This window comes from Nannospalax galili, unplaced genomic scaffold (assembly GCF_000622305.1).
Source record: "Nannospalax galili isolate Female #2095 unplaced genomic scaffold, S.galili_v1.0 scaffold212, whole genome shotgun sequence".
Lineage (NCBI taxonomy): Eukaryota > Metazoa > Chordata > Mammalia > Rodentia > Spalacidae > Nannospalax > Nannospalax galili.
Genome location: NW_008333884.1, coordinates 708,934 through 722,796, shown reverse-complemented (window position 1 = coordinate 722,796; position 13,863 = coordinate 708,934). Strand labels below are relative to the sequence as shown.

The window sequence follows — 13,863 nt, the reverse complement described above, 5'->3', positions numbered from 1 at the left end:
AGTCATAAAAAGTAAAGATGGGGTGGTATGGTGGCATATGCCTATAATTCCTGCACTCAGAAGGCAGAAGCAGGAGAATGAGTTCAAGGACAGACTTGGCTATACAGTGAGTTCAAAACCAACTTGAACTATCCAAGACCTTGTCTCAAAAAAAGTGGGGGATGGGTTGGAGAGATGATTCAGCAGTTAAAGAGAATTAGCTGGCTCTTGCAGAGGACCCAGGCTTGGTATCTACTACCAACATGGTGGCTAATAACTGTCCTAAACTCCAATTCCAGAGGATTCAGCACTCTCTTCTGGCCTCTGTGGGCACTGCATGCATATACATACATACAAGTAAAATACTCATAGACATACAAAGTAAAAGAAAAAAAAAGGGCCTGGTATGTGCTTTTAATCCTAGCACTTGGGTGACAGAATCAGGTGGATCTCTGTAAGTTAAAGACCAGCCTGGGCCGGGCATGGTGGCACACATCTTTAGGGAGGCAGAGGCAGGTGGATTTCTGTGAGATCAAGGCCAGTTTGTTCTACAAAGCGAGTTTCAGGCTAGCTGGGATACAGGGAGACCCTGTCTCAAAACAGAGAGCATATGGGACTACAGAAGATTTGTTCATTTCCCCTGTCCTACATTAGCAGAGAACCCACATGAACCAAACCATGTTTCTGTAGTATGGCACCCTCAGTCTCTCCTAGCAGAGCTTAAAAGCAAGCCTGGGGAGACTCAAGTTGATCTGCCTGCAAGTATCACCACAGGCAGAGTGAACCTCAACACTGCACAAAAAAAAAAAAAAACAAAAAAAACTGGGCTGGACAGATGGCTCAGTAGTTACAAAGCACTGATGGCTCTTGCAGAGGACCCAGGTTTGATTGATTCCCAGCACCCACACAGTGGCTAACAACCATCATAACTCCAGTTCCAGGGGATCTGATGCCCTCTTCTGGTCTCCGAGGGCTTGCATGACATGTATGCACTTATATAAAATGCCGGCAACACACTCACACCCATAAAATAAAAATAATAAATAAAATGTTTTTTTAAAGGGGGCTGGAGAGATGGCTCAGGGGTCAAGAGCACTGACTGCTCTTGCAAGGGACCTGGGTTCGATTCCCAGTACCCACATGGTAGCTAACAACTGTCCATAACTCCAGTTCCAGGAGATCTAATGCCCTCTTCTGGCCTCCATGGGCTTGCATGACATGGATACACTTACATACATGCAGGTAAAACACTCACACACATAAAAACAATAATAAAATATCTTTTTTAAAAAAGGGGGCTGCCGGGCGTGGTGGCACATTCCTTTAGTCCCAGCACGTGGGAGGCAGAGGCAGGCGGATCTCTGTGAGTTCAAGGCCAGCCTGGTCTACATAGTGAGTTCCAGGACAGCTGGGGCTACAAGGAGACCCTGTCTCAAAAAGACCAAAAAAAGAAGGGGGGGAAGGGGGGCTGGAGGGATGGCTTAGCAGTTAAGAGCACTCAGTGCTCTTGCAGAGGACCCAGGTTCGATTCCCAGCACCCACATGGTGGCTAACAACCATTTGTAGCTCCAGTTCCAGGGGACCTGATGCTGTCTTCTGGCTGCAGGCATTGAATTCCATGGGTGCACTTACACATGTGCAGGCAATACACTCATACTCAAAATAAAAATAATAAATAAAATAGTTTTTAAAAAAGGCCAGCCTGGGGGCTGGGGAGATGGCCCAGCAGTTAAGAACACGGACTGTTGTTGCAGAAGACCTGGGTTCGAATCCCAGCACCCACATGGCAGCTAACAACTGTCTATAACTCCAGTTCCAGAGGATCTTACAGCCTCTTCTGTCCTCCATGGGCATTGCACAACATGGTGCACTTACTTACATGCAGGCATAACACTCATACACATAAACTAAAAATAATAATTTTTTAAAAAAAAGGCCAGTCTGGTCTATACAGCGCATTCTAGGCCAGCCAGGGCTACAGAGTGAGACCCTGTCTCTAAAACAGAACCAAAACAACAAAATAGCCAAACAGTAAACATTTATATGGAAGTGTAATATTTCACGGTCTTTTCACCTGTGTGGAACCTTCTGCTCCTTTCCCACCATCTGCATAGCTCCAGGTGGAGGATGTGTGAGCAAAGTATGTATTTCTGATCCTCTGACCCTCTGATCCTCTGATCCTCTGCCTCTCTCAGGCAATTAACTGCAATTATTTTTCTTCACTACAGTTTTTTTTGCAACCCCCTTAAGTAGAGCTAGGTACACAATGAAGTGAGGAAAACAGAGCCAGAGTTGCTACTCTCATAATTCAACTGTCTTCAAAAACTTCATTAAAAATTTTTGTTTCTTTTTAATTGAGACAATGTCTCATGTAGTCCAGTTTGGCTTCAAACTTGCTATGTAGCCAAGGATGATCTTGAAACCCTTGATCCTTCTACCTCTACATCCCAAGTTCTGGGATTACAGGTGTGTGTAACCATACCTGCCTTAAATTCTTTACGAATTATATTCCTTGGAGTTTTAGAACTTGTTAAAGTTAAAAAAACTTCATCACTGAATAATTTTATTATTTTTTTATTTTATGTGTATGTATGTATTGCCTGCATGTAGGTAAGTGCACCTGTGTTGTGCAATGCCTGCGGAGGTCAGAAGAGGCTGTCAGATCCTCTGGAACTGGAGTTACAGACAGTTGTTAGCTGCCGTGAGTGCTGGGATTCAATCCGGGTCTTCTGCAAAAACAACCAGTGTTATTAACCACTGAGCCATCTCTCCAGCCCCTATTACTGAATAATTTTAAAGGAAAAAAAACCACTACCAAAGTAGAACTAAAGGTAATACAGCAAATGCAAGAAATTTTATGTAGCCTGTCACTATAAACATATTTACAAGGCTGGGGTTACTCAATAGTAGAGTTTTTACTAAGCAAGGGTGAGGCTCCAGGTTCAATACCCAGTACAAAAAAATTAAAACAAGCGTTGGGTATATGACTCAGTCAGTAAAGGCACTTGCTACAGAAGCATATGGAGTTTGGATACCCAGAACCCATGTAAAAGGCAAATGTGGCTGAGAATGGTGGCACATGCTTGCTTGAATCCCAGCATTTGGGAAGCAGATCTCTGTGAGTTTGTGGCCAGCCTGGTCTATAACAGGGAGTTCCAGGTCAATAAAGGCTACATAGTAAGACCTTATCTTAAAAATAAATAAAGCTACACCTGGAATCCCAGGGTGCATACGATGAAATGGGAGACAGACAGGCAAATTCCTTAGAAGGTTGTGGGTTGGCTACCCTGGCCTATGTAGTGGTGATCAGGAGACTCTACCTCAAACAGAGTGGAAGGTGATGACTCATACCTAAGGTTGTTCTCTGACTTCCTCACTGCCATGGCACAAGGGCCTGCACTCACACATGAACATGCAAACACACATGTATAACACTCACAGAAACATCACACACACATTAAAAACAAACCCAGTAGAAAATAATCCTCCTCTAAAAAACCAAGTGTGTATATGTGTGCACGCACATATCTAATTCTTTTGACAAGAGCAAATATGAGAACAATTATCTATTATCTATACCTTTTGTTCTAAGAGTGCCCTGCGAAGGGAGACCCTCTGTTCTAGTTCCCGAAGCTCTCGATCATGTTGTGCCTCAGCTTGCATCTTGATTTTGCTCTGATATGCATTCAACAGCTCCAGTTCCTGCTGCAGTTGCATCTTCAAAACCTGGCATTCTGCTTCCTGTGCTTCATCCAAACGCAGCTGAAAGAAAAGGAAAACAGATATATTCTACTGTGAACTATCCATTTATGACTTATGGAAAGGAAGAAGAATGACAGAAGACAGAATATTTTCTTATAAGCTATATAATTGTTCTTTCTTGTATCCTGGAGTAAATAACTCTGAGAAATAACCAATATTGCATTAAAAATGCTTTCATAGCTGGGTGTGGTGGCACAAGCCTTTTATTCCAACACTCAGGAGGCAGAGACAGGCGATCTCTGTGAGTGCAAGGCCAGCCTGGTCTACATAGTGAATTCCAGGCCAGCTGGGGCTACAGGGAGACCCTGTCTCAAAAAGACAAAAAGAAAAAAAAGCTTTCATAGGCTACTTTAAAGATGCTTGAATAATTATACTTTTCTCACTCTTTTTTTTTTTTTTTTTTTAAAGATAGGGTCTCCCTGTAACCTTAGCTGGCCTGGAGCTCACTATCTAGACCAGTTCAAGACCTGGCCTTGAACTCACAGAGATCCATTTGCCTTAGCCTCCAGAGTGCTGGGATTAAAGGCGTGCCCCACCACATCTGGTTTATACTTTTCTTAAGAAAAATCTAGGACATAGTTAGATAATAAATTCCCAACTTCTTCCTCCCTAGTAGAAATAACTATAGAACAAAGAGCAACAAACTATGGCCTACAAGACAAATCTGGGCAGTTGCCTGTATTATTTTATTCAGTCCAAAAGGTAAGAATAGTTTTTACATTTTGAAATGGTTACAATTTAAATGATTACTTGGCACTTTAAGAAAAGCTCCCACAACAGTTCATCTGTGGACTCAAAGCTGACCACTTACCGAGTCCAATACAGTACTTTTAGCCTACTGCTTACTCATCTGAGCTTGATAAGCCACAGGAAGCCTTTATAGAATCTTAGGTCTCAATGTATTAGTGAAATTCTATATACATCATGGTATTTCCAAGCAATGTCGAAAACAGAAGAATACAGATAACAGTTAATCCCCTAGGTATTGGAAAGTTATCATTCCCACCTAGTATTTTAATTGTTAGGGTTTCATTCACATGGTACCAAGAAGAAAGAAGAAAATTTGTGTTGCCTAAATAAAGCAAACTCACAGCCTGTGTGGAGAGCATTTCATTAATGCTATGATCATATTGCTCAGCCAAAATGGCTAACTTCCGAGTCTGTTCCTCCTTGAGCCTTTTCAAAACAGCTTTGTGCTCACTCTTTGGTGTAGTCTCCAGTAGGTGATTTCTTAATGCCTTGTATTGTCTGGTTTGGATTTTGCAGGTATCCTGAAACTGCTTTTTTATTTGGAGTTCTTTAGACTGTGAAGAAGAAGAAAATAAACACACACACACATTTGTGTTTTAACACAGTATTTGGTATACTATATATTTACATATATACAAATAAATCCAGTAAAAAAAGGAGAGGAAAACAAAAGGTTGTATTGTAAAACTGAAGATGTTTTTATTTGGCTAGTGGGCTAAACTGTTGGATCTATGTTTTTATTTTTATTTTGTCTTTTTGAGACAGGGTCTCCCTGTAGTCCCAGCTGACCTGAACTCACTATGGAGACCAGGCTGGCCTTGAACTCACAAAGATCCGCCTGCCTCTGCCTCGCAAGTGCTGGGACTAAAGGCATGTGCCACCACACCTGGCCTGGATCTATGTATTTTAACAGTAAGAAATTCTATCAGGATGGCACATATTACTGATTATTTCACTAGTAAACTTGACATGTACTGATGATAGAAAACTAAATTTCAGGGCTGGAGAGATGACTCAGCAGTTATGACCACTGACTGCTCTTGCAGAGGGTCTGGTTTCAATTCCCAGGACCGACATGGTGGCTATAAACCATCCTTAACTCCAGTTCCAGGGGAATTCGATGCCCTCTTCTGACCTCTGTGGCATTGCATGACTTGGGTGCACTCACATACATGTAGGCAATACCCTTGTACAAAAAATAAAATTTTTAAAAAAAGGAAACTAAATTTCATCTTGTAAATTAAGTATGGTAGTATAAAAGCACTTTCTCAGCAAGGCACGATTTTACCAGGGCTCTGAAAGCAGACTTTATAAAGCACATTTACTTTGTTCTGAGTGCTTTGCCTGAATGTATGTATGTATACCCATGTCGTGGAGGCCAGAGTAGGTGTAAATTCCTTGGAAATAAAGTTACAAAGGTTGCTAGCTGATATATGGGTGCTGGGAATAGAACCTGGGTCCTCTGCAAGAGCAGCCAGTGCTCTTAATGACTGAGCCATCTCTAGTCCCAACAGACCTTACTTTTTGTGGAATCTATGCACCAAACTTGCAGACTGACTTGCAAGACTGCAACAGTGAATGAGATCATAGAGATGTGCCTGCCTCTGTGCTGAGATTAAAGGTCTACACTACACCACAATGTCTGGTCAGAACAGGCAGTTTTTATCCAGTTCATCCATAGACACAGTACTTTTGCCCCCCAAATCCTAGTTAACATATCTAAGTGTGCAAACCGAAGTCTCTTCTGCAATTTGTCTCATAGAAAATTAGAAATGGTACACAAATAAATATTATTGAGATGACGTGGTAAACCAAATGTCTTGTAGAAAATGACCAAAGGAATAGAATATAACTAAGAGGAAAGGATTATTTTACTTTCTACTTTATTCTTTTTATTCTATGTGTATGAGTGTTATGTCTGCATGTAGGTAAGTGCACCCGTGTCCTGCAATGCCCATGGAGGACAGAAGAGGCTGTCGGATCCCCTGGAACTCGAGTTAGTTTTTAGCTGCCATGTGGGTGATAGGATTTGAACCCGGGTCTTCTGCAAGAACAGTCAGTGTTCGTAACTGCTGAGCCACTCTCCAGCCCCAATTTTACTTTCTTACTAGAGGAAAACCTTGAGTGTATTTATCATGAGGAAGCATTCTACTTAAGAGTCTGAGTAAGACTGTAAAACATTTTCTCCTCACTTTTATATAATGTCTGAGAAAATTAGATTACTTTTTATAACCACTAAAACTAAAAGGGTTATAGAAAGAAAAAGTTCAAGTCAAACCAAGCCCCAAGGCAAAGTGGTCACATCAGAATTCTGGTATGACTAGAGAAAACTATTAAGTTTCAATTTGGTTCATCTCTGAGTACTGCTGGCTTTGAAACCATACTTATTTTCACAAACGTGGTATTTAAAAAAAAATATCTTTGGTGGGGGTTAGGGAAGTACCTCAGTTTTGCCTAGCAAGCACAAAACCATGGGTTTGAACCTCATAACCGCATAAACCAGGGGTGGTAGTACACACCTGTAATCTCAGCACTCAGAAAGTAGAGGCAGGAGGATCCATAGTACAAGGTCATCTTTGGCTCCATGCTGAGGCCAGGCTACATGAGATCCTGGTCTTGCTTGGGGTGTTAATAAACAAAGCAAAACATATACCAATGGGTGGGAGATTACCTACATTATAGTCAGATGATTAAATAGCTCTCCACTGTACAAACAAAAGAAGTCTGAGAAGTCATAATGAATTTCAATCTGTCTAAGCTTTGGCAATCAGCATAACTACTCTGTAAATGTTTCAGTCTTGTGAGTGCTGGAACACAAGGTGTCATACTTGCTAGGAGTCTTTCAACAGGAAATACTTTGGGACCTGGGCCTTACTGGACATAAAAAACTTTTGGGAGACAATAACAGATAAAGTAAGATGTTATCACTGATGAAAACACGTATAGTGTGTGCTTGGTGTCTATGTATTTTAAAGACTCATTTGATTCACCTGCTTTAAATATTGATTATAAAATTACAAAATATCAAAAAAAAGGCCCAAAAGAAAAAAAGACCAATAAATAAATAAAAAACTGTGTATATATCACATTTATAACAAATTAAGATTTCCAGGTTAAACTACTTAAAGAGCAAGTTGATTTGTAGACTACAATGTCAGCACCAGAGCTGGATACATTTTAAGAGTCACTGACTCTTTGGAATTCCCATAATTAAAAGTTTTGGTGTTTTTTTTTTTTGTTTGTTTGTTTTGAGACAGGGTTTCCCTGTAGCTCCAGCTGTCCTGGAACTCACTATGTAGACCAGGCTGGCCTCACAAAGATCCGCCTGCCTCTGCCTCCTGAGTGCTGGGATTAAAGGTGTGAGCCACCACGCCCGGCTTGGTGGTTTTTGTAAACTTTGATATAAAATACATACACAAAAGGCTCCAGCAACAGGCAGTCCACCCAAGAGTCAAACATGCTAAAAATGAAAATGCCAACTGGCATCCAAAAATTAGACACGTCTTATTCTGCTTATACAATTAAAAAAAAAAAAATCTCTTTCCCCCTTTGTCAAGAAGCGTACACTGGAAATACCTTCAAACTCTTAGGCTGCTGTCGAACTTCCATGACATGCTTTCGTCTTAGTTCCCGTTCCCTTCGCTTATTGTATTCCAGTTGGTTAGTGAGTTCAGTTTGATGTTGCAATCTGATCAACTCACAGCGCATCTTCTGAATTGTGTTTAGGTGGCGGAACTCCAGTTCTTGCATGGATTCATGCTGTCGTAGTAACATGGCATGCTCTAAGTCCTTTTGAGTCTGCCTTTTGTTTAACTCCTAATATGCAAAGGTAAAGGACAAAGGTAATTTATTAACGTACAAATCAAGGGGGGGGAGGAATCAGAAGAATAACCAGAAAATGAATATAATTAACCCTATGCTTCAATAATGGCTACATGGTAAATACTAGGGGTGTGTGTGTGTGTGTGTGTGTGTGTGTGTGTGTACATTCTCAGGCTGGTACATTAAAGAATTCTCCCATTTACCTAAATCATCCGTCTTACTTTGCAGATTTGAGAAGTTCTTAAAAAAAAAAAATCTCAACCAGGCATGGTGGTGTACACATTTAATCCCAGCACTTAGGAAACAGAGGCAGGCAGATCTCTATGTAGGCCAAAATGGTCTACACAGTTGAGTTCCAGGCCAGCTGGGACCACAGGGAAACCCTGTCTCAAAAAGACCAAAAAAAATTAAAAAAAAACCCTAGAACTTGGTACTGTTTAATAAATGTTATTCTTGCTGGGCATGGTGGTACATGCTTTTAATTCCAGCACCCAGGAGGCAGAGGCAGGTGGATCTCCGAGTTCCTGACCAGTCAGGACTACATAGTGATATCCTGTCTCAAAATAATGGGGGCTCTGCTTCAACTGTTAAGAGCACTGACTGCTCTTGCAAAGGACCTGGGTTCAATTCCCAGCACACACATGGTGGATAACAACCACCCATAACTCCAGTTCCAGGGGATCCGATGCCCTCTTCTGACCTCTGTGGGCACTGCCCAACATAGGCGCGCCAACCTACATGCAGGCATTACACCCATACATAAAATAGGCCGGGAGTGGTGGTGCACACCTTTAATCCTAGCACTTGGGCAGCAGAGGCAGGCGGATCTTTGTGAGTTCAAAGCCAGCCTGGTCTACAAAGTGAGTTCCAGGACAGCTGGGGCTACAAGGAGACCCTGTCTCAAAAGAGACAAAAAAAAAAAAAGTAAAATAAAACATTAAAGATAAAATGTTTTTCTTTTAAAATATTTTTTTCCAAATTAAAAATAGTAGTAGACATAGTCATATCAATAATGCAGAAATCAATGTTACTGTTTGCCTGCAAACTATCTCCCCAGGGGTCAAGAGTTTGATTTGGAGGCTTCTCATCCTTTTCCTTATTTTGAAATAGCCATCGTTAAAAAAACAACAAAACAGTTCTAACAAGTGAATAATACAGGCATGGAACTTATTTTCTTCACTTCACAATATAACACATATACAGAATATCAGATCAGTACATAAAGACATTTTTTAAAATTATATTATCTTTTATTTTATGCATATGCATGTATTGCCTGCATGTAGGTAAGCGCGCCCATGTCATGCAATGCGATCCAACAGAAGAGGCTGTCGGATCCTTTGGAACTGGAGTTACAGACAGCTGTTAGCTGCCACATGGGTGCTGGGATTTGAACCTGGGTCATCTGCAAGAACCAGTCAGTGTTCTTAACTGATGAGCCATCTCTCCAGCCCCCATAAAGACATTTTTTTTTGAGACAAAAATCTCATGTAGCCTAAGTGGTCTAAATGAAAACTCCTCTTGCCTCTCCCTACCAAGTGATGGGATTACAAGTATGTGCACAATATTTTATTTTTATCTTTTGAGACAGGTTCTCCCTACAATCCTAGCTAGCCTGGAACTTACTATGTAGACCAGGCTGGCTTTGAACTCACAAAGATCCACCTGCCTCTGCTGCCCAAGTGCTGGGATTAAAGGCGTGTGCCACCACACCCAGCCAAGACATTTTTATTCTCTTTTTCTTTCTTTTTGACAATTTTATTCTCTAAGTTTTATTGAAAGCTATTGTTTTATGACACTATTTTTCAACGATTTCTACATGACTAGTCATTTTAAGCTGCTTCTATTCTTTTATATATGGTATTAACAAATAAATGCCTGCATGCATTGTATCATATAATCATGTTATTTCTACAGGCTAGAACTAAAATAAATGTGTATATAGATAGTTAAATGCTTATGTGACTATTTTAAGATTTTTTTTTTTTAATTTAAATTATGTATACATATGTGTGCATTGTGTGGGTACCTGCACAGGCCAGAAGAGGGCATCAGATTTCCTGGAGCTTGTGTTACAGGCACTTGTGAGCCATCTGATGTCAGTGTTGGAAACCAAACTCGGGTCCTCTGGAATAGCAGCAAGCTCTCTTATCCGCTGAGACATCTCCCCAGGCCCTATGTCAGTATTTTAGAAACTATGGATCACAGTTGGGTGTAGTGACACACACCTTTAATCCCAGCACTTAGGAGGGAGAGGCAGAAAGATCTCTTTGAGTTTGAGGCCAGTCAGGTCTACATAGAGAATTCCAGGCTAGGCAAGGCTACAATAGTGAGACCCTGTCTCAAAAAGAAAAAGCAGCCAGGCGTGGTGGCACACGCCTGTAGTCCCAGCACTTGGGAGGCAGAGGCAGGCTGATCTCTGTTAGTTCAAGGCCAGCCTGGTCTATGTAGTGAGTTCCAGGACAGCTGGAGCTACAGGGAGACCCTGTCTCAAAAAGACCAAAAGAAAAAAGAAAAAAAAAAAAGAAGAAAGTTATAGCTCAATCATTTTTTAAAGGGATAGTACTTACAATGGCCATTAAAAATCAACCTCAACTTTAAATACTGGATGTTATCAATCTTCTAAGTTTTGCTTATCTAATCAACACAACTTCAAGTTTAAATTTCAAAAATTATTTTATAATTTTTTAGTTATGTATGTGTGTGTCTGTGAATACAGGTGTCTGTGAATACAGGTGTCCTGAGAGACCAAGATATCAGATCACCCTGGAGTTGGGTACACACCTCCCTGACAAGGTCCTGTTCCAAGTTATGTCGCCCAAGTAGCATTCTTCTCTTGAAGCGACGGCATTCCAGCTCTAAGTATTGCCTCTGACGTCGAAGAAGGTTAGCTTCTTCCTCTGCCTGGAAATGTTGTATATTCTCCTTCTGCTTTGAAAGCCACTCCTGTTTTTCTTTCTTGGGTGTGCTCTGATTTTCATTCAGCTCCTGGGAAAAAAACAACAACCCAAAAATGCAGTTTAATCTATGTAAATATTAATGTTCATGTAATATATAATAAATTTATCTAGCACTGTTTTAAGTTTTCTGTTGTTGCTGTTACTATGTAGCAAAGGCTGGTCTTGAATTTATAATCCTCCTGCTTTAGGACGATTTTTTGATATTGAAATTGTATAGGCGCGCACCCCCTTGACTGGTTATAGTAAATTTATTTACATTTTATTATAAAGGGGACTGAACCTAGGGCCTTGTGCATGCTGGAAGCTACATTCCAAGGTTTATTATATGGTAAATTTTATTTATTTATTTAAATTTATTTAATTTTTATTTTATGTGTATGCATGTATTGCCTGCATGTAGGTAAGTGCACCTGTGTCAGAGGTCAGAAGAGGCTGTCGGATCCTCTGGGACTGGAGTTACGGACAGTTGTTAGCTGCCATGTGGGTGCTGGGATTTGAACTCTGGTCTTCTGCAAGAACAACCACTGTTCTTAACCGCTGAGCCACATCTCCAGCCCCTACAGTAAATTTTAAAGTACTTATTTGTGTTTTCTCTTTAATAAGAGCTCAGGATACCTGGAAAAGGCAGGTAATATTTTCCTATGTACATGAAAAAATATGAATAGCTTTAGCCTTGCACAGCTGTATTTTCGTGGTAGCTTTAAAGCACAGAATGATTAGTTAATAAAGTAAAACACTCCTTTACAAACCTGTCCAAAAATTGGGCATGGTGGCGCAGGCCTTTAATCCTAGCACAGGAGGGAGAGGCAGGCAAATCTCTGTGCATTCAAGGCCAGCCTGGTCTACAGGAAGACCCTGTTTCAAAAAGATAGGGAAAAAAAACCCAAAAACCTGTCCAAGAAGAGCCAGAAGGAAGTGCTTTCAAGTAAAAATTATATTGTTAATTAAAATTAAGGCTAAAATACAGTTCAGCATCACCATAAGATTTGTTTTTCAAGATTCTCGAAATTACTTCAATGGAAATGTATTTATATTGAACAAGATAGGAAAATAAAACTGATGGGGGTGAAGAGATGGCTCAGTGGTTAAGAACACCGACTTCTTGGAGAAGGCCTGGGTTTATTTTATTATTTTATTTTATTGTGTGTGTATGTGTATGTGTATGTGTATGTGTATGCGTATGCGTATGTGTATGTATGTATTGCCTGCATGTAGGTAAGTGCACCCATGTCATGCAATGCCCGTGGAGAACCGAAGAGGCTGTCGGATCTCCTGGAACTGGAGCTACGGACAGTTGTTAGCTGCCGTATGGGTGCTGGGATTCGAATTGGGGTCTTCTGCAAGACCAGCTGGTATTCTTAACTGCCGAGCCATCTCTCCAGCCCCCAATTAAATATTTAAAGAAAAAGAAAAAGGAAACTGATAATGTACACAATGAGATAAACCCTAAGATGCTCATTAACATTGGTTTTGTTATTTTAACTGCTTTATTGGGATATGTGTGTGTTTTTGATAGGGTCTCACAATATAGCTCTTGCTGGCCTGGAACTCACTATTAGACCAGACTAACCTCAAACTAATGGAGATCTGCCTCTGACTCCCAAATATTGGAATTAAAGGCATGAGGCACCTTGCCCAGTAATACTTGGATATTTTTAACCTATCAGCATTGTCCAGAATATGTATCAGCCACCTTTCCTAGGCATAAGATGATTCTTCAGAAACCACAAAACCTTATCTTTCTTTTTCCTATCACTCAAGAAAGCATTTTTTTTTTTGTCTTTTTGAGACAGGGTCTCCCTGTAGCCCCAGCTGCCCTGGAACTCACTACATAGACCAGGCTGGCCTTGAACTCACAAAGATCTGCCTGCCTCTGCCTCCCAAGTGCTGGGATTAAAAGCGTGCACCACCATGCCCAGCAAAAGCATTAATTCTTTACAACTTCAGTTTATAAGACATGAGATCATGCAGAAATGAAAAGCACATAAATTTCCAGTTGTTTTTTTGTTTGATTTTTGAGAACAAGGTAGTATTTTGTAGTCTAGATTGGCCCCCAATGCACAATCCTCCTGCCTTAGTCCCCTTTTCTTGTACTGAAACTATAAGAAAATGATTCAATTTAGATCCTACTCAACTAGCAAACTCTAAGTTACAGATGAATAACTACTTATAATCAGTATCATATCATGACCACAAATAACAAAAGAAAAATTTATGCTAATTTTGAGTTGAGAACTACTTAACCATAATGAATAATCAGAAAACACATGAGATTTTTGTAAAAGAAGTACCTCCTTAAGCTGTTCTTTTCGAAGTTTATATTCTCTTTTCTGAGACTCTAAAAAGCTATTCAATTCTTTCTTCTGTTGGGCCTGAATATGTTGCTGGAATTTTTTCTCCTCATTGGCCATCACTTTAGCCTACATGGAATTTTAAAAAATGAATCAAGTTAGTTAAGTAGCTAGATTCTAAGTAGCAGTTTAATATTCATCAGTAAGGATGCCTTCTGTAAGAAGGGGGGAAAAAAAACAACAACAAAAAAACAATGGAAGCATTAAAAAATAACAACCTAACCAAATTCATTCTTATC

The 13,863-nt window shown here is 40.3% G+C and overlaps 1 protein-coding gene across 2 annotated transcripts in view; it reads right to left on the bottom strand.

Annotated features, from left to right (window-relative positions):
• Positions 1-13,863, bottom strand: part of Taok1 (TAO kinase 1) — a 110,462-nt gene that overhangs the window by 11,213 nt on the left and 85,386 nt on the right. For both annotated transcript variants that reach the window (XM_008828716.3, XM_029561411.1), the window contains exons 15-19: positions 13,565-13,693; positions 11,098-11,301; positions 8,068-8,307; positions 4,833-5,045; positions 3,559-3,741 (exon numbers count right to left, since the gene is read on the bottom strand). In XM_008828716.3, the coding sequence (XP_008826938.1) occupies positions 3,559-3,741; positions 4,833-5,045; positions 8,068-8,307; positions 11,098-11,301; positions 13,565-13,693 (969 nt within the window). The remainder of the gene's footprint in view (positions 1-3,558; positions 3,742-4,832; positions 5,046-8,067; positions 8,308-11,097; positions 11,302-13,564; positions 13,694-13,863) is intronic.